The 21051-nt window shown below is 36.4% G+C and overlaps 1 protein-coding gene, 2 long non-coding RNA genes and 1 pseudogene across 4 annotated transcripts; 2 read left to right on the top strand and 2 right to left on the bottom strand.

Annotated features, from left to right (window-relative positions):
• Positions 1-9542: 9542 nt before the first annotated feature.
• LOC147508247 (carotenoid cleavage dioxygenase 7, chloroplastic-like) lies at positions 9543-11940 on the bottom strand (annotated as a pseudogene). The gene is made up of 6 exons (XR_015215640.1): positions 11889-11940; positions 11570-11701; positions 11000-11272; positions 10751-10836; positions 9998-10316; positions 9543-9673 (listed from the first exon to the last, which is right to left on the bottom strand). The product of XR_015215640.1 is annotated as a carotenoid cleavage dioxygenase 7, chloroplastic-like (transcript).
• Positions 11941-12948: 1008 nt separating this feature from the next.
• Positions 12949-13467, bottom strand: LOC147508248 (uncharacterized). Its single transcript, XR_015216331.1, has 3 exons — positions 13391-13467; positions 13252-13303; positions 12949-12982 (listed from the first exon to the last, which is right to left on the bottom strand). It is a non-coding gene; the product is annotated as an uncharacterized LOC147508248 (long non-coding RNA).
• A 3751-nt stretch (positions 13468-17218) lies between these two features.
• On the top strand, positions 17219-18523 carry LOC147508249 (protein FAR1-RELATED SEQUENCE 5-like). Its single transcript, XM_086597027.1, has one exon. It carries the CDS (start codon positions 17219-17221, stop codon positions 18521-18523), a length of 1305 nt encoding a protein of 434 aa, XP_086453153.1.
• Positions 18524-18957: 434 nt separating this feature from the next.
• Positions 18958-20023, top strand: LOC147508250 (uncharacterized). Its single transcript, XR_015216332.1, has 2 exons — positions 18958-19692; positions 19782-20023. It is a non-coding gene; the product is annotated as an uncharacterized LOC147508250 (long non-coding RNA).
• The last annotated feature ends 1028 nt before the right edge of the window (positions 20024-21051 follow it).

The raw sequence follows: 21051 nt of genomic DNA on the forward strand, positions 1-21051 counted from the left end.
CACGGTTCGGTTCGGTCCGGTTTAAGGTGAAAACTGGGCCCGAATCAAAGTACTCGGTTTTGTAAAATAGCAACCGAAACCGAACCATCAACTGTCTAAAACCGATTGAAAACGAAACCCGAATTTTCGGTTCGGTTCGGTTTTAAATTTGATTCGACATTTTGCCAACAGCTTGAAATAATTTATTAGTCTCACCAACAGGCCCATATAATAAAGCCCTCAAGTGCAACTATGAAAGCCCATGTCCCAGCTAATGTATTTATACCTTCCTTTTAGTATTACTTTTGGTCTTTTAAGCAATACGGGACTAAAACTAGTAATTGCTCACTTACCATCACTACTGTCTCTTCTTCACCAAATTGCAACTCTACCAATTTCTCAACACCCCCACCCCCATTTCTATTATAGCTTCTATTGCTTCTTTTTTCCAATATCTAATTTCAAGAGCATTATCTATTCTTATCACTTTGGTTGACAATGTTATGAGTTTATTAAGTTTATTAAGTTTATGAGTTTGGGTATTGCTCCATTTGATTTAATTTTAAGAACATGAAATGACTTTAAGAGTAATTGATCGATCCATGCTCTAATCTATGTTTCAATTAAACTAGTAATTATTGAGAATGTTTTCTCCTTCATTTTGGATTTCTAACAAAATTTTAATTTGGTTTATGAGTTGGAATCATCATTTTGTGAAGCGGGGTTGTGAGATGGTTGTTAGAATTTGAGAAGCTTGTTTTAAATGTTTCTATGACTTCTAGAACTTGTTCATTTTTCTTCATTTTGTGCTTATTGTATGATGAATATATCTGAAAGCTTTTGAGCTAATATATATGAGAGATGCAAGAGGCAGTAAGGTGGAAGAAAGGGTGTGTGAGAGCTGAGAGTTTCTTGAAGGTGGAACGACCTCTTACCAGTTTTGCTATAGTCCCATATTCAGCGCATATGCCTAACAAAAGATGTGATGTCCTTATATATATATATATACGAGTAATTTCGTTGCTGTAAGTTGTGTTTTCAAGTTGCTGACTACGGGACTTGGTCAAATATTTATGGACAGTCAAATATTTAAAATTGAGTAATGCAAAATATGAACAAGTCCGGTTCGGTTCGGTTTATAACGGTTAACCGATGTATGAAACCGAAAACCGAATCAAAGTGGTCGGTTTTATGTTTTGAGAATTGAAAACCGAACCGGATGAATTGAAAACCGAAAAAATTGGCCGGTTCGGTGCGGTTCGGTTTGGTTTCTCGGTTTTCGGTTATTTGTGAACAGCCCTAAAATAAAGTTTTCATTTAGAAAGTTAACGTAATGCGAATTTTTACCGTACGGAGAAACGACGGTTGTACGAGCCTCGGAAAGTTTCGCTCAGAAAGTTCGGCTTAATGCCTTAGAAAAAATAATGACGTTGACGAAAATTGTCGTTCGGAAAATTTCTCGTAGAAAGATCGGCACAATGCCTTAGAAAAAATAATGAAACTGTCGAAAATTTTCGCTCGAAATTTTTTCGTAGAAAGATCGGCACAATGCCTTAGAAAAAATAATGAAACTGACGAAAATTTTCGCTCGGAAAATTTTTCGTAAAAAGATCGGCACAATGCCTTAGAAAAAATAACGATGCTGACGAAAATTTTTTCGCCGTAAATTTTTCAGTAGAAAGATCGACACAATGCCTTAGAAAAATAATGAAGCCGACGTGAAAATTTTTCGCCGAAAATTTTTTTAAGAGAAAGATCGGCATAGTGCCTTAGAAAAAATAATGAAGTCGGAAGATAGTTAACCGAAAGCTAAGCGAAAACGAATGCAGATTTCAAGAAGAAAACGAAGATTTAATCGAACAACCGTAAGACAATTGACAGAGACAATTGATTAAGTAATTGTGTGAATGTAATACCATAGAGCTAAAACTTCTTTTGATGAAAAATAAAAATAAATATGAGTTTGCTATTGAATATTGTTGTTGTGTCAGATAACATACCTGCGGAATACTGACAATGTTGTAGATTTATGTAATTGAAATGAAATAGAACGAGACGCCCCCATGTAGAGAAAAACTCCCCCAATGCGTACTTAACTTTGCAAAATTAGGCTAAGCGAGCATAAAAACGTTCAAACTTAGGCTAACGAAGTTAAACGTGGTAACCTCGTCAGATTTTGTCAGAACGATAGTAATAGACTAAGCGAGAGTAAAAGCGTTCAAACTTAGACTGACAAAGTTAAATGCGATAACTTCGTCAGATTTTGTCATAGCGATGTTAACGAACTAAGCGAGCGTAAAAACGTTCAAACTTAGACTAGCGAAGTTAAACGTAGTAACTTCGTCAGATTTTGTCGTAGCGATAGTAATGAGTAAGCGAGCGTAAAAAACGTTCAAACTTAGACTGACAAAGCTAAATGTGGTAACTTCGTCAGATTTTTTCATAATGATAGTAATGAATTAAGCGAGTGTAAAAACGTTCAAACTTAGACTGACGGAGCTAAATGTGGTAACCGTCCCGGATTTTTTTTTAATGATAGTAATGAACTAAAAAGCGGCGTAAAGAACGTTCAAATTTAAACTGACGAAGTTAAACGTGGTAACTTCGTCAGATTTTTTCGTAATGATAGTAACGAATGAAGCGAGCGTAAAAACGTTCAAACTTAGACTGACGAAAAGATAATTGCAAAAGTGATGTGTCTTGACCCTTTGCTTCTAACGGCGGCGGAAAGATAAGCTAATGAATCTGCATGACGTAAGTCATTTCGGGGTCTTTGAGTGATAGAGATGCTATCAAATTGTCGAGCAAGACTACATATCAAACTAAGATAAGCCGCCATACACTCATCTCTTGCTTCAAAAGACCCACCAAACTGATTGGCAATAAAGCAAGAATCCGTGTATAACTGGAGCTTTATTTGCCCCCTGTCAAAGCCGTTCTCAAGGCACAAATGGCGACCTCATACTTTCGGCCGTTATTTGAAGCGGCGAAGCCAAGTCGCACAGATTTCCCAATCTTTTCTCCGTCGGGTTTAACAAAAACACATCCAATTCCAGACCCAGATTTACTATGCGAGCCATCTGAGTAAACAATCCATATGTCATTGGGATTAGGAATTGCGTTTTCATGTCGGTCTTCCGCCTAAGCTGATTAAGCGGCGGCGGGAATGTCTTCCATAGATTTTTCCATCAATGTAGCCGCCTATATGCCACTAGGTTGACCCATTGAAGGACTTGTTAATATAGGAGGACTAACCAAGTATTTCTTCAGTTGTTGCAATGCCATCTCACAATCAATGTTCCAAGTTGCCCTCTTTTAAAGTCCGGAAGAAGGGATGACAATGATCGAATATTTAGAAATAAATCTATGAAGAACGGCAAGCCGACCCGGTAAGTCGTTGAATTTCCTTCTTATTTTTGGGTGATGGCATATCAATAACGGCGCCTATCTGATCAGGATTAGTCTCAATACCTCTACGAGTCATGAGGTATCCCGAGAAATTTTCCGAGAAGAGAGGCCCAAAGGACATTTGGCGGGATTGAGTATCATGTTATACTTGTTAAGCCTATCAAAAACAAGTTAAAGATCGGAAAGATGATCACCCGTATTGTTCGATTTAATGACTATATCATCGATATAAGCCTCCATTATTTTTCCCAACAGATCGGAAAAAATTGTACTGAAGAGTAAAATCCATTTCACCCAGAAGATTTAAACAGATAGACGCCCCCGGTCGAGCCTATGTGGAAGATGACACCTGCCATTACCTCTTACAAGAGTTAGAGATTTTAGGCGGTACACACTTTTGGGTCCGACTAGAGATTGTCTTTTTCTTTGCGTGTAACCAACCTATCTAGGTCGGTAGTTTGTCTGGGATTGTGGTCTTCCCTCTAGTTATACGTGACACCTTCCATCCCCGCCAGTGGGACACTGCGGGATGGCGGTTTTCTCAAATCTGCGAGGTCGGCCTTCCCCTGTCGAGTCGGTCCAATCTAGGATGAAGGTTTTCATTATACTTTCTTCCGGCGCCTTTTTCCCCAATGCGGATGGACTGTCTAGGATGGCGATTTTCCGCAAATCTGCGAGGTCGGCCTTCCCTGTCAGGCCGGTCCAATCTGGGATGAAGTTTTTCCTTATACTTTCTTCCGTGACGCTTTCTTTCGGAGGCATTTGTATCGCCGTTTGCGGTAGCGGCGGCGGCGATGCTTCTGCCTTCCAGAATCTAGTAACAAAAGTACGTAACTTTTCGTCATGTTGTTGCTTGATGTTCAGAAGTGAGTCGACATCCTTTGGCGTCTTGCAATTGTGGCGGAAACGATTAACAAACTGATTTTCTAGTTCATTGAATTGGTGAATTAATCTTGAAGGCAACTCATTAAACCAGCGTAATGCTTCTCCCTTTAAAGTTGATGGAAAGAGCTTACATATGAGCGGATCATCTCCACCCCATAACACCAACTTATTTTTGAACGATAGAAAATACAAGCCAGGATCTCCTTCCGACTCATCATAAAGTTCAAAATCGGGTTGTTTGAAGTCGGGATGGTGGTAAGCTTCTTGAATGTCAAGCAAAAACTTATGAAGTACGCCATCATTGACTATCAAGTTTTTCATTCTTACCCCCTCGACTCTATCGTTAAGTTCTTTTTGCAATCAACTCTTTCAACCGTTGTTACGTTAGAGTTAAAGTATTGGCTCAAACAACCGGGCCCGGTCGTGCCCATGTGGAGAAGGATACCTTCCATTATCTCTTATTAGAGTTAGAGATCTTTGGCGACGCGACGATCGATTCAGGCCGGTGATTGTCTTTATCTATCCCTCGTAACCCGGCTTCGCAGGCGGTAGTCACCCTTGGCCGCAGGGTGGTCGGTATAATTATACCACGTCTCCATATTTTGTTGCTTTTGTGCGGGATGCCCGCTTCCCGTCATGTCGGACATATCTCGGATGGCGGTCTTCCCCCCACGAAATTGCTTCTCGAGGTAAATCTTCCATTTGAGATCGGACATGTTTAGGGTAGTAGTTATCCCCGCCAACCGATTCTCCCCATAAGTAATGCGGGTAATAGGGTCATTACTCTTAGAGTGTGCACCGGTTGATTGTGTTTGAGAAATAACACGTTGTTGAGGGGCGATGAAGTGGATCTTCAAGATGGTCCCATACAACGGAATGGCTCGTCCCTTCGTGGTAATTGATGTTGTTGAATTTGCAGCCTCGTCCACCAGCCTTTGCCTCTTTGCCAGATTCCTTCTGAAGTTCCTATTTCAAATTTTTGACTCGTCGTAACTCACGCTCAATCGTATTAGGAATGGCGGTAACGGTGGCGGTGGCGCTGCTACGGTTGGATGTTGAGAATTGATCTTACCACTAGGAGCAACTTGATTATTCAACGGTTCTTGCATTGGCCGATTTGAATTTCGAGGGTTGCAATTCCTATTAGCAGGAGGAATATGTTGACTATTTGGTATGCTTCTTGTGCTTACCATCTTGATTGTTTCACGTGATAATGAATTCTAAAGTCCCCACAGACGGCGCCAATTATGTTATTTCGGCAAAAACCGCTTCAACACAACGAGAAGCAATGGTAAAGAATGCACTAAAAAGCGAGGAATTTGATGTTGGGGAGATGAAACCGAACCAAATAATGGTCACGCCCGTTCACGTGCAAGATCTATTCTCTAGGGATCAAGTTTCAACGTAGTTCGCTATATGAAAAATAGTTTGATATTTATAGAGGTAGAGTAGAGAGTCATTATAGCTCGAAGTAATCTTGTATCTTGAGTAATTGTGATAAGCATAATAACCGTCAACCGATAACTATCTCTTTGATAAGAAATTAATCCCGGACATAAATCAATATACATTAGTGGCAACCATGTAGGTGAGGTTCAAATTTAGCCACATGAGTTAATGGGCCTGTACATTGATCCATGACATTGCGGGCCCTGTTGATTAAATGAATAAAATAGAGACCCCTACTAATAGACGTTTGCCACGTAGGTGGGGGTTGAAACACTATACTAAGAGGCAAGAATGATCTGTAGTAATCAGAACAGTGGACTCTTGCTGTCTTACGTGAACAATGTACGTCTATACTCTATACATCATTTTTTACGCTCTCGCTGTTTAATGGATTTATGTATACCATGGGATCATATCGATTACTAGCATTCGACGGTGTGAAATCAAAGAAGAAAATAACTGTGAAAAGAAAGAAAACAGTCATAGTTGGTAGTAAACCACACTTCTTGGACTCCATAAGTACATAATGAAGGAAAATATGAAGTGTGTGTTTGCTTAATTATCTACTTACTTATATGTGTGATTGTGTGAACCAGCTTGGAAAAATACAAAGTGGTCGTTTGCACTGAGTAATCAGTAAGGACGGACCTTTCCATTTTTGTGATTAGTATTTTTGTTAGTTCCGAAGATATGCCGGCTTGGATTTAGAAGTGGGATTATGTATGCATGGGTGAATGAACTAGGTGGGCTTGTTTGATTATTAACGCTAGTCCACTTGCATGAGCCACAAGATGGTATCAGACTATCAGCGTATTAGGCCAAAAGGCTTCAATTGCTCTAATCTTGTTTAAGTCGACTCAGGAAACTTCATCATGAGAATTATCCCTGTAACTTTCATATCACAATTATTGTAGGACCATTTATTTTATGTAGCATAATCTTCAATTTCCACAAATTTGTCCTACTAATTAATTGTACAGCGTGATGGAAGAATAAAGCACCCTCATTTTCAAGTAACAAGTAACAAGTAACAACTAGCTAGCGACTGCATTTGCATGATGCAGATATCTGCAGACGTAGATGGATATAATGGATAGCGACTGCATTTGCATGATGCAGATGCAGACATAGATGGATATAATGGATATAGGGTGCAGCAACCCTTGAGATTAGAAAAGATTCTATTACCACATAACTAATTTTCTAGAAAAAATTTCAAACTATAAGGACTCGCACTTTCCCAATTTTATTTGAGCAAACTTCCACTATTGCACCTCCAAAATTTTCACAACTATAGTTTGAATATAATAAAAAAAAAAAAAAAAAAAATAGTATGAAAAAAAAATTAATAAAAAATATTCTAATAAACCAATTTTTTTTTTTTTTTTTACTTCTCTTTTTGTCCTTATAAAATTATCATTTATTATTTATTTTGAGTCCAAAATCATTAAAGATGGACAAATGTGTCTTTGAAGTGGTTTGATGGGTTAATTAGACTAAAACAAATAGCCAAAGGCCCAAAGCCCAACCGGTCAGTTTGTATAATTCTAATCACCCATAACAAACCCATATGCTCTCCCTCATTTCTTTCACTCTCAATTCTTAAACAAGCGTCAGACCTCAAACAAAAAACAAATTCATAAAGGACTTGCGACGCAACTTGTTGCACGCTTATCCTAATTATTTGTAAAACTCATTATCATTATCAATAAAATTTCTACTTAAAAAAAACAAATAAAAAACAACAAAACAAAACAAAACAAGGTAATTTTTACTTTCAATATTAATCTTTTATAGTTTTTTTCACACAAAATATTAGGCTATATAGATTTATAGTATCAAGTTAACAATTTGTTCAATGTTAATCTTTTATAGTTTTCTTCACACAAAATATTAGGTTATATAGACTTATAGTATCAAGTTAACAATTTGTTGAATTGTTGTAGATTTGTAGACTAGATTATGTAGATATATATAGACATAGCGTTTGTCCTAATTATTTGTAAAACTCGTTATTATTATCAATAAAATTTTCACTTAAAAAAAACAAAAAATAAATATATAACAAAACAAAACAAGATATTTTTTTACTTTCAATATTAATCTTTTATAGTTTTCTCCACATGATAGTAGGGTTATATAGACTTATAGTATTATAAGAAGTTAACAATTTGTTGAATTATTATAGACTTGTGGACTAGATTATGTAGATATATATAGACATAGTAGTATCAATTAAATGCTTAAGTGTTTAAGTCGTAGCTAACTTTGTTAGTCCATATTAAATTTTTAGTAGTCAACGCACTCTAGTTTTGTGAATTTAAATAAATTCATAATTTTGTTGATCTTTATTGTTTAGACTTTCTAACAAAAAATAAAATTGCATACTTTTATTTTTGGCTGGGGTGTGCACATAATCTCGCATTTCCTGGCTTAGAATCATGGCTCCGTCCCTGTGTATATGATATCCGTTTTACTGAATGTGGTTGGACTTTCGAGGTTCCTATGATAAGTGGAAAGGCTAACCCAATAGTGGTCTTTGTTGATGGCAAGATTTTTGTGTTATGCTCTAGTCATTTTTCTTTCTATAATGTGCTTTCGGTTATGGTACCACCGGTTTTCAGCGTACTGCCGAGCCATGCACTACAACAGAGCATGGTTTTAGCGGTAGCACCCCCATCGCTAAAGGTGCCTTTGAGCGTGGCAAAAGATCTGTCGCAACACACCGGATGGCGTTGCAAAGGCGCATAAAAAGTCGTCTCAAATACTCAAATGCAACGCCAAAAGTGGCGTGGCAAATGTTCCTAGTTTGTTGCGACGCCTATGGGCGCTGCTAATACACTAATTCCGTTGCTACTTCATTTATGAAAATTAAATTAATTGCAAATTTATTTCAAACTATTTGCAGCGCTTGGCGTCGCAAAAGAGAGCTTGTAACAACTAGGATGGCGTTGCAAAAGTGATACCTTTAGCTGCACAACTAGGCATCGCAAAAGGCAACCTCTTGCGCTACAATATTTCTTGCGGAAAGTTTGAATTTTTAGCTATACATTTGGCGTGGCAACAGACGTCCATAAATTTAGCGACACACCAAGTGTGGCAAAAAGTGTCTACGTTACGGTAGAATCAAATCTTTTAGCTACACCAAAATTGTTGCGAATGATATAAATTCCAGAAAAGCACACTTTATTTGGCAGTAAAACAACAATGAAATGGCAAAAGAAATGCATTTTTATTCGCTCATTATTAACTCCACATGTACACCCAAAACATCTTACTTAGGCCACCCCATGTATAAACAAACGAAAAATAAATGTAAACTTGAACTAGAGCATATAGTGCCGATAATAAATAGCCCTTTGCCATCCAAAATCTTCTCAAACAAATATCCGTAAAACAGTTGAACAACTCGCGATCACGACACATTCCAAATCTTTTGTTCAAATTTGTTTCTCAACTTGAGTTCTCGCATGGTACTCTCCCCGAAAGTATATCGATGTTTTTCTCGTCATGACTCAATGGTGGTGAACTGGTGACACAGATATTCAAATTTTCCTGTCTTGAAGAGGCATCCGAGAAATGATTTGCTTCCATGCATCTTGAATTGAAAGTTGCATCGATCATAAGCTTTAGTCGCTTCAATGGCAATTTCAATATATAACACATAATTTGTATTTGATAATTGCTTTGCTTCCACTCACCTCTTGAAAAACCGTATGCGCGTTGGGTCATTATGTATAAAATGAATTATCGACACAAACTGCTTAACGTAAAAATAATGCAATCAAATCTAAACGATACAACTAATTCTCTCCAAAATTTCAAAAACCATGAAAAGCAAGAGGAAAATTTAAGTTTTGGGAACTTCAAGCCTTGCTATGACTGCATCGGCTTCTCCTATCCGTCTTGGATCTAAAATCACAAGGTAACATCTTTGTCTTGAAACCGCATAATGAAAAATCAAAAACATAGATTAACATCCATTAAAACAGAGACAGAGTAGATAGTTCCACAACTTTTGTGATTAACGGAGTACATACAAAAAAGTTACCATATACTCTTTTTCTTTAATGTGGTTAGCTGTGTTGCCATAATATGTAACTACCTTGAAACCCAAAGGACATGTTGAAATACAAAATGCACCCAACATAACATGGCAACGAGGGGGATAACATAGGGAATTTCTATTGTTCTATAAGGAAGATCAGTTCCCCAAATTCATCCTTCTTTGTCATTTAGCATGAGTAAGTACCTACTCTGATGTGTTCATTCTTACCTCTACTACAAGGAGGTATCCGTCATCCTCTTTGTCACCTTTAGAAATGAAGATGGGCTCACCGATAAATCTTCGATTTCCAACCCACCAAGTCGAACCCGACTTCTTCGTCCACATTGAGCTTTGCAACAATATCAAAAGGAAAATGTGGCAAGGTTTGGCGAGAACCGTAAGATGTGGCAAAGCATAAATGTACTTGTTTTTTTCTACTTGAGACCATTGGGTTGATCACAGGAAAGTTAGAAGGTGTAGTCCAAAGGTTCAAGGGCTCAACGGAACAATATTTACAATTTCCTTCTTTGTCAAAGTTCATAGACACCTACATTGTCATAAGATTTAGTCGAACTTTACAACCTGAATTGTGGGATCTTTTTTCTTAATCGCTCAAAAGATCATTCAATTAAACAGATTACTACATATTCTACTAACATAAGAAACCACGTAACTTCGGTTCAAATGTTTCTAATTTCTAGTGTAATCGTGTTCTTTTGAAAATTAAAAGAAAATTACCTTCGTATTATTAGAAGGCTCTAAAGAAAAGTACACATCTTATTTGTTTGAGGTAGAAAATATTGGAGTGATTCCATGTGGTGAAGATATGGTTTGTTGGGTGATCCTATTAGAAGTTTTAAATGACAAACATTTTTTTTTGATGTCACGATAAACATGGTGAACAGAGAAGATGAGGCGATGAGTCCACAGAACATACACACAGTTTAATCACAAAAACATACACAGGAACACAAAGAGTACCTCCACTAGATGAGGCAAAGAATCCTCTTCACCTTCTCTTGCATTCATAAAAGAAGGGTCCAATGTACCACTTCTCCAAATATATCCTACAAAATCATGAAAAAATTAAAATCCTTGCTTTATGTTACATGCAACATTTACAAATTACCAATTGTAGTAAAAGTCAATATTCAGCTAAATAAGAAAAAAAAATGATCATATCTGTGGTGATAAAAAACAGAGAAATAGTGTGATAGTAAAAGAAATTACCAAACATTTTGCAAAAATTGAACCATTGGTAGGAGCAAGCAGCAGCATGCACTTGAATTTCTAGATTCCCTTTCACATCCCTCTGCTCGAAGGCATTACCCACATGTAATAGCCACATCTGTTTTGGAGCCTCAATCGGTACCCTCCAATCTCGATCTTCAACAATCTCATTTGGAAATCGAGGAAGCAAGTAAATAGGAGATGTAGATTTGCTATCGTCCATAGACAACGCAGATATCATCGGAGATATCCCACTTAATGCAAGCATTGACCCTGCAATTCAAATGCTAGACTAGATTAATTCAAATGCAGCATATATAATGTTACAATGGTCCTTCTAAATCAGTGTTTACATAATATTGTGAAATTTTGATTCCAAACTAAAAGCAACTTTCACGTTCAGAACAAATATAAATTGTAATTTGCATGAATAGCTTATTAGAACCAGCTTAGCACAATGCTAGAAAGCTAATTCATGTGTATGATGATCTATTTGAGTTTAGGCACTTACGTAAATCAAAACTTGTGTTAGGAACAGTGATAATGTTGCATATCTAAAGTTTAACTCACCAGGAATATCGAGCTTAATACGATTCCCAAATAAAATATAGTGCGTGTCCGTGAAGGCCCAATCATGAACCATCATGTGTTCTGAGATGTTATATGTTTGCTTATTCATTAACTTGAAATTTGAATCAAACTCTACAACAACAAAAAAATGCAAGTTATTACTGGTTAGTTTATGACAAAATCGATTATACAATGAAACAACTCAGGAAAAGTTGAAATGGCATATCGCATTACACGGGTTAGATGTGATGAACAATACACATGTATACAGGCACCGATAACATGTAAATTATTACTAATAACAAATACAAAGACATACCGTAGAAGGTGAATGTGCTTTGAGGGAGCAACATATCTTCTGCATTAAGAATTCAAATATGCGTGGTGTCATCCCACAGTCTAGACTGGGCTTTACTTCCAACTAGCTCGTCAATCTCACCGAGCATTGTATATGTCTTCCCACTTCCCGTCTAGAGAGCAAATCCATTCATACATCAGATGCAAGGTCAAAAAAGAAAAAGACAAGTTAATTATTAAATGTGCTATAGTAAACATTAGGTTGTAAACATGCATAAAAAACCTGACACCCAACTACCCAAGCTTTAACACAATGTACCCAACCTGATTTTTTCTTTGCCTCACTAACAAAAAAATAAATCCCAACCAAATAAACAAGCAAAATGAATAAAAAGTGTAGAAAATAAATAAATAAACTTGGCCTACCTCGATCGTATGCTCGAGAGACGCACTTAGATAATCAGCACCTTAAAAACAAAATATAGAACCACAATAAATAACTTAAGCTAAAGAGGTCTTATAACATTTGATGGATCTAGGTATACATCTTATGAAAAGAAAAAACCGCATCGCTCAAAGAACAATATGAGTGATATCCATCGTTTCAAAATCACATTTTCTGCAATACTAGCAATTAGGTCAATTAACATATACCATCAAATTATTGCATTACCAATCAAGACAACCAACATCATCACAAAGAGCACTTCAGATTATGAATATATAACATTTGATATTCATCATTCAATTAATTCCAAATAAATTTCAAGTTTCCATCTTTGATCCAAAAGCCGGTCAACATTCCAATCCCAATTATAGAAAGGTGAAAACCATGCCATATTAGCTAATAACAAAAATCTATTGATTGCACAACTTCATCATTATTATCAATTCAAAACAAAATATACCCAGACGAAAGAAAACTATTTATTCTAATTAAACAATACCATTACTTGTCAAACAACCCAATGTTCATTCTACCTTAACAGTTTAACAATCCCATACAAACAAGAACTTGCAAAGATCTATCATGAGAAATTCATCGAAGAGATAATGAACCACCTTGAAAGCTTTTGAAAATTACCTGGGTTGAAACCTGTATTCACCTACACAGACCTGCATGCGAATATACAGAAAGAAGATTAGTTCTCGGAAGTAGAGCACTTTCGCAGCCTAAAAACATAAAATGTATTACAAAGTTCCAAGTCTAAACTGATGTCAAACAAAAGATTAATTAGTAAAATTTAAACCCATGTCCATAAATCATTCAAACACAAGAGAAACCATTCACTACAATAAATCACAGAATTTTTTATCAAAAAAAAAACACAAATTTCAACAAACCCAAACTCAAAATCGACACTATTCTAGTGGTGGGCGATTACCTTACAATCAAAACCCCAATCCGCAGCCTAAAACCTAATTCAAAGCTTGGAACTTTAATATGCAATATGAGGAAAAAAGAGATCGTGAGAAATCTGGAAAGCTTATCTCAATTATCTTTTTCGGTGGAAGAAGACTAACCTTAATTCGAGGGTGGAAGATTGAAGCCACCTAGCTATAACAATTTTTATATTGAAGAGAGTAAGGGGGGAGGGAGAGAGAAGAAGTATTTTTAGGGTTTTTATTTTTATTTTTATTTTGCTAAATATTTCGTTTCTATTTTGTTATTTTGTAGGAGCCAAAACAAAAAAGAAGCCCGCTAAAAAATGTAGGCTGTGAAAAAGCCCAATTGTGACGCCTACCTCACCGTAACAAATGTATACCAAAAATTGAGAAAGTTAAATATTAAATCGATAAAAACTTATTGTGATGAATATGGCGTTGCAAATAATTTCACGCAAATAGTAGCACCATCTCGTTGCCAATGTTAAAATCCCTCAAAAAATATTTATTATTGTTTCTAAAATATCATAAAAACAAGCAGTTGCCACAGTCTAGGCGTCACAATATGTGAATACAAGTAAAGTGGGCTCTCATGGAACGAGAAAGATGTAGCAACGCTAGATGGCGTTGCAATAGATGTGTTTTAGCAACAATTTTTTGGCGTGACAAAAGGGTGCGTTGCAAAAGGGCCCCTCTGTTGTAGTGATGGGTTGAGATGTTCAATCCATTCTCTCTTACGTGGTCTGCCTTGCTCTATCCTCCAAACTCTGTTTTTGACTCCATAACAACTGGTAAGGCCAAATTGGTTGTTAGTTACAGTATGAAAAGTTTTCTACTAAGTTGCCCAAGGGTTGGTCTCACCACATTTGATGTGAAAGACTATTCATGGACGTGTCACCACAATACACTACAGAAGCATAGGTCTGTTTATGAAAGATTTGATTCCTCTTTGAGCGTCATTGTTGGAGCAGTTGTATATATGTTTTGTGTGTTGGTTGCTCCAAGGGGATTATTAACCACACATGTCTCATTTTTCCCAAAAAACTAAAGGTAGTTAGTTATACCTCAGACAAAATCTTCAAAATTCCTGATTTTAATAGTTTGTCTCTCAGTCATAACTAGAAAGGAAATAAAAAGAAAATGGAAACAAAACAAAAAATAGGAATCAAAATATGAAAAACACAATGGATGCATTAAGAACAAGTTAACAAGAAGATGATATTATTGTTAATAACACGTTTTTGCGGGAAAAAGATGAAGAAGAAATACACACATTTGTTGGTTTATTCCACTTTACAATTTTTTTATTTCCTTTATGAGGGACAAACTAGTAAAATTGTGGATTTTGTGTCGGTTGTAACTTTTTAGAAAAGATGAAACGTGTATGGCTCAAAATTATGTATTTATTTCAATTTACAAAATTAGAGTCGTTGAGTACTAAGAATTTAATATTGACCCATTAAAGTTAACTACTTAAGCACTTAAGCCATTAGTTGATAATACTATGTCTATATATATCTATATAATCTAGTCCACAAGTCTACAGCAATTCAACAAATTGTTAACTTCTTATAATACTATAAGTCTATATAACCCTACTATCATGTGGAGAAAACTATAAAAGATTAATATTGAAAATAAAAAAAAATATCTTGTTTTGTTTTGTTATATATTTGTTTTTTATTTTTTTTAAGTGAAAATTTTATTGATAATGATAACGAGTCGTTTCAACCTTGTGCTTGGTTTGCCGTCTTTCTAGTTTCTACTTGTACATTACGCTTTATGATCGATAGTAGTCAACTAGTTAAGGACTGAAGGAGTAAATAAGAATCTTGCTTTCCTGTTATGAAGCCATTCTATTGTAGGAAATTTTCAGGTTTCTATATTAGAAATCTTATATCCATTCAGTCTCCCTTCACAAAAACATTTTATGAAACACCGGCTTGTTCAACCACAACTTATACAAGTTACAATTAAGATCTAACTAATTATTTATATCTTTGTTGCTTTGCCCCACAAGTACGTGTAGCAAATTAAAGCCGGGTAATTGTTTAACTTGGCCGGCTATACCACGTTTAGCTGCAAGTCTGAAACTGGATTTTGTTTACTATCATAAAATGACAAAGAAACTGTTTTACATCATTGTCGTCTACAAGCAATAGAACAAAGGCACGAAACATTTCAACATTTGAAGATTTCATGAATTGGCTGAAATATCCAATGCTGAAAACCAAAATGTTACCAACATGGCAACGTGCGATGTGCCTAAAAGAGAAGTAAATGAGGTACATAACCCGAGCCCTTCTTGCAACGTCGAGTCCTTCTTGCAATAAGGAGCTTGAAACAGCTGAGCACCTATTCTTCACCTATGACTGGACTAGAGCAGTATGGTTTAGCTCGCAAGTGGGATTGCGAATCAATCACTACCAGCAATACCAAAGCTTGAGGGAAAGACTAGACTTGTTCTTGTCTTGGTGTCATAGTAAAAACAATGAATTATCTTTGGCTGGGACGCACATCATGTACCTGCTCCAGCACATTTGGAGAGCCAGAAATGAGGTCTAATTTGACAACAGGAAGGCAAATAGGGACCGTATCATCAGACTGAGCAAAGGGTTACAGACAAGTGCTTTGATGCATTCAGAGAAGCTCCTTTAAACCCTCGAGCTTCTATTAACTCTTTTCATGATTCTTTGGATAATATGTTTCCTGTAATACCAAATGATTGTATTGTGATTAGATTTGATGCTTCATTCAACATGAACACAGGGTGGGCAGGAGCTGGAGCAATAGCAAGCAACAACGAGGGGGAAATAGCTGGAGCTGCAGTCAGGAGATTCAAGGCTAAGGAGATAGGGGAAGCAGAGATGGTCGCAGCTGAAGTGGCAGCTCTGTTGGCCAAACAGCTTGGACATAACAACTATGTTTTGGAAGGTGATAATCTGGAAGTGATAAAGGTGCTTCAAAGGGCTGACTGTCCTTGGACCCTGGATATGCTGAAAACTTCTATTTTCTCTATTGTTTTGGAGGTCAACTCATGCAACTTTTTTTGGGTTAGTAGGACTTTAAATGGGGATGTAGACTCACTAGCAAAATGGGCTAACCATCAGCTGGGAGGGTCTGATCTTCCGAAGTGTATGCTTGATGTGGATTGTGTTCCAGTTCACCTTTAGGTGCTTTATATATAATCCAAGTAGATTTGCATCGAAAAAAAACGTCAAGCCCTTCTTGCAACGTGTATTTGGAACTATTTTTTATTTTATTTTTTTGGCAAGCCTAGTTTTAAACGAGATCAGTAACTTTTTGGTGTTGGCGGGATTCTGGGTCACTGGATCTAGGGACATATAAAAATGACACACAAAGTCACTCAAGATCTGGGCCACTGGATCATTACAGATCTAACGGTTAGGAAAGAACTGAGAGAGCAAGTTTTTAAACCGGTTTTTTGAGTTAAACCCGGTTCAACAATGAATTAAACCCGGGTTGGAATTCTTTTATTTTCTTCTGAAAAACAAAATACGAGAGTTGGGGAGAAAGAGAGAGAAGAAGCTCTAATCCTCTTCTTCACCAGCCTAAATACTTTTCTTTCGCCAAAAACATTTCCATCAAAAAATCCCTTCTCTGTTTTGGTTTTCATAATTCACCCTATAGCAACACTTCAACGAAGACAAGTTTGTCCCCCCTTTCTTCTCTATTTGCTCAAAGAGGAATCAGACACAGAGTTTTAAGAGGGATAAGGTAATTTTTACAAGTTTTCTCATTCTCTTAATTATATTATGAAATATTTTGTTTCTTCCTATGTTACTTGCATCTTCTATTTTTCTTTTTCCAGCATGTTGTTCTACATTTTTAGTATAGAAATTTCTCAACCCAAAGTTTTGAAATTTCAGCTTTTTTGTAGACTTTAAACGCATTTCATTGACTTTACCAACTAAAATTGTTTCAGATTCTATCAGAAGTGGTCAAATGGTGGAGCATGTTAGTTCTGAAGTTTTAAATGGAATAAGGTGCAAAAGTTTGAATTTGGTAGAAGTTGATAGATATGAAAATCAAAGTCAAAGAAATGACTTGCCACAAAATGGTGACAGAAATACTTCGAGTCCTACAGTGGTTGAAAACCAAAAAGAGCCACAAGTGGGCATGCTTTTTGATTCCATTGATGAAGCGAAGGAATATTATCAAGAATATGGTCGACAAGAGGGATTTACCATTAGAATAAGATCATCACAGAAAACTCAATCTCGCGTGGATGAAGTGACAAATGTCTTGTTTGTATGTTCACGTGAGGGAACTCATAAGAAGGAACACAACGTCAATCGCAAGGGAAAAGCTCCTAGTTGTTCCACTGTCAAAAAAGCTTGTTTGGCAAGCATGCGGATATTGTACATGAAGGAAATTAAGAAGTGGAAAGTTTCTGTCTATGAAAAGGGACATAACCATAATTTTGTTACACCGATTAAAAGACACCATTTGCCGTCTAATAGGAATATGTCTGCTGCTGCTAAGGATTTGACTGAGAGATTTGATAGGGAGAATTTGCGAGTGTCTAAGGTTCCTTGGATTTTTGGAGGTGACCAATTTGGGTATGGTGACAGAGATTGCTGGAACCACTTGCGGACAACAAGGGAAATCAGAAAAAGACTAGGGGAAGGTGATGCTCAATCAGTTATTAACTATTTTCAAAAGAAGTATCGAGAAAATCCTCAATATTTTTATGATGTGCAAGTTGATCAAAAAGGAAGAGCAACAAACTTCTTTTGGGTTGATCCAAGATCTCGTATGGCGTATGAACAATTTGGTGATGTTGTAACATTTGATACCACATGCAGGACAAACAAATTCAAAATGCCATTTGCCCCTTTTACCGGTGTCAATCATAATTACCAATCTATACAATTTGGATGTGCACTTCTTCACGATGAAATAGAGGCTACTTTTTATTGGTTGTTCAAGACATGGGTTGAAGCAATGGGTGGTCGACATCCAACCTCCATCATCACTGATCAAGATGCTGCCATGTGTGGTGTTGTGAAAAAGGTTTTCCCTAATACGAAACATCGCCTATGCATTTGGCATATTAAAAAGAAATTTAGTGAAAAGTTGGGACATGTTTATTTCGAAAACTCAAAGTTTAAGAATGGATTGGAGAAATGCACTCACTTTACATACAAGGTTGAAGACTTTGAAAGGATATGGAAAAACTTGATGGAAGAATTTAAGTTGACTAAGAACCCTTGGCTTGAGGGTTTGTTTGATATAAGAGAATGTTAGGCACCTATATATCATCGTCGTACATTTTTTGCTGGTATGAATACAACAGGTCATAGTAAGGGGGTCAATGCCTTCTTCAATGAGTTTCTAAACTATAGAACTAGTCTGGGTGATTTCGTTAATAGATATGATGAAGCTTTAAAAAGGATAGTTTGGAATGAATGTGACGAGGATTTTGTTTCAGAACATAAAGATCGAATCGTCAGTGAACACAACTTGCTATTAAAACATGCAGCAAGTGTCTATACTCGGAATATGTTCGACCGTATCCAATTGGAATTGGTGGATAAACTTAAAGCTAGTGAACCAATATGGGATGGAGTTTGCGACACTTACATGGTTACTTCTATGCTTGCTGTTTCTGGTCATCAATATGTCGTGAAGTGGAACAAAGAGAAAGAAACGGTGTCTTGTGAATGCGGTCACTTCGAGTTTACAGGCATACTATGTAGACATGTTTAGAAAATATTTGTTCGTCATGATGTGGATAAAATTCCATTGCCGTACATTTTGAAGAGATGGACCAAAGGAGCTAACTTATTTAGAGGAATGGATGAACAAGCATTACATGGTGTTCATGGTTGTCCTAAAGCATTTAGGCTAAGTCATCTATGTTGTAGATCTACCCAAATGTGGTGTGTTGCTTCCGAAGATGAAAATTTGTATAAGATGGCATTAGTGGGAATTGAAGGACTCTTTCTCAATATTTTAAATGAGCGTGATGAAATTGCTAAGATTGCAAAAAATGTCAAGACTTCAAGTGCCCAGAACCATCAAGAAGGACTTGTGTTTAAGGGATCACGACAAATGCCAATATTGGATCCAGTTATCTCTGAAACGAAAGGAAGACTGAAGGGTGGCACGAGGAAGGAGAAAGCTAATAACAATGAGAGGTGGAAGCCCGCTATTGAGATAGCTTCGAATAAAAAGAAAAGGAAGTGTGTCTTATGTAAAAGCACTGAGCATGATAGACGAAGATGTCCAAAAAATCCAAAGCTGCAAGCAAACTTATCTATGCCTTGTAAGTACTTTGTGGGAATTCCACACTATTTTTTTCATAGATTTGTACTAACTATTTTTGTATGCAACCCCTACTGACGAGACTGCTGAAAACTTGGGACATGACCATACTGACATTCTAAACAACAATGAGAAGATGTGATTTTAAGGTAATTATTTTCTCTTGACTGTTACAGGTAAGTTTCTAACTTAATTTATTGTGTACTAAAACTATTTTACATGTTCATGTTTGCAATAGATAAAAACACTTTTGAGGTTGAAAAGGGAATGATCGAGGAGGAAAAATGCACTTTTGAGGTTGAAAAGGGAACGATCGAGGACGAAAAGACGCTGCCATTTTTTTTGGTGGATTAAATATCTAGAATTCCGATTCTTTTTGATGGACAAAATATGTAGGAATCATATTCTTTTTGGTGGATTAAATATGTTGGGGCATACATTCTTTTGTATATGAATAGTAAGTGATGGCATCTTTGTGTTTTGAAGATTTTGTTCATTGATATCGTGATCTTCGTGGATTTGGTTCAGGTCAAGAATCTTTCTTTTCATCTGATAGTTAAGTTTTTCTAATGTTGCTGATTTGTTTTAGTGCCCTGATATATATAGTAGGTGTTGTAGCAGTTGGATCTAGAAACACATAGCATATAAATATAACATCAAATCTATACTCTGTTTCTTATATTTTATGAAGTTAGTTGTGGAACTTTCTCAATGGATGTTGCCAATGCTCAATAGTTCAAAATTGACTCTGAATGAGTGACCAATGGTGACAAATCCAATGGACTACTAATCCAGAAAGAAAGAAAGACAAATCCAGTGGACTCTGAATGCATCTGAATGAATGACCTATGGTGTGACAAATCCAACGGTGTATACATTTGAAATCTGACTCTTTGCCATTTTTAATTGCTAGACAAGACTCAAGAGGATGCACTCTCAGAATGGGAATTTCTAGTTTAAAGTTGAACATGCCCCCTTCCGATATTGGATCAACTTTGAGTTCGACGGTTTCAGTGCATGTCTGATTCTTAAGCATTAGCAACCATCTTCAAGAGTTTAAGTTTGTAAAATACACACTTGGGACATGCACAACATAAACAACTGGTCAGTGTGAAACAGAACTGCTTAGACAAGGTCGTTCATTTGTTAATAGTAGTTGTTTTTTTGTTTCTACACTTCCACATATTGTTTGCCACTTGATGCATCAATTTTTCGCAAGGTGTTATCCATCAATACTTCTGCACCATTCAGACAAGCTAAAGACTACCCAAACAACTGATTGATCAGTACAAATCCCAAACATATTAATTTTACTTGGCAAATCCCAAACAACTGATTGATGTACAAATCCCAAACATATTAATTTTACTGATTGATCCGTACAAATCCCAAACATATTGATTAGTAGAAATTGCTTTTAAATTCAATTTCTGGAAAAAAAAAAAATTTGGTAGAAGTACGTTTTTCCTCATGTTCGGTTCGTCTCAACAAAATGGAAAAGGAGAGGG

Source organism: Coptis chinensis, chromosome 3, assembly GCF_015680905.1.
Source record: "Coptis chinensis isolate HL-2020 chromosome 3, ASM1568090v1, whole genome shotgun sequence".
NCBI lineage: Eukaryota > Viridiplantae > Streptophyta > Magnoliopsida > Ranunculales > Ranunculaceae > Coptis > Coptis chinensis.

Excerpts from the sequence above, each read along its gene's own strand:
- LOC147508249 (XM_086597027.1), top strand. The coding sequence starts at position 17,219 with ATGGTGGAGCATGTTAGTTCTGAAGTTTTAAATGGAATAAGGTGCAAA.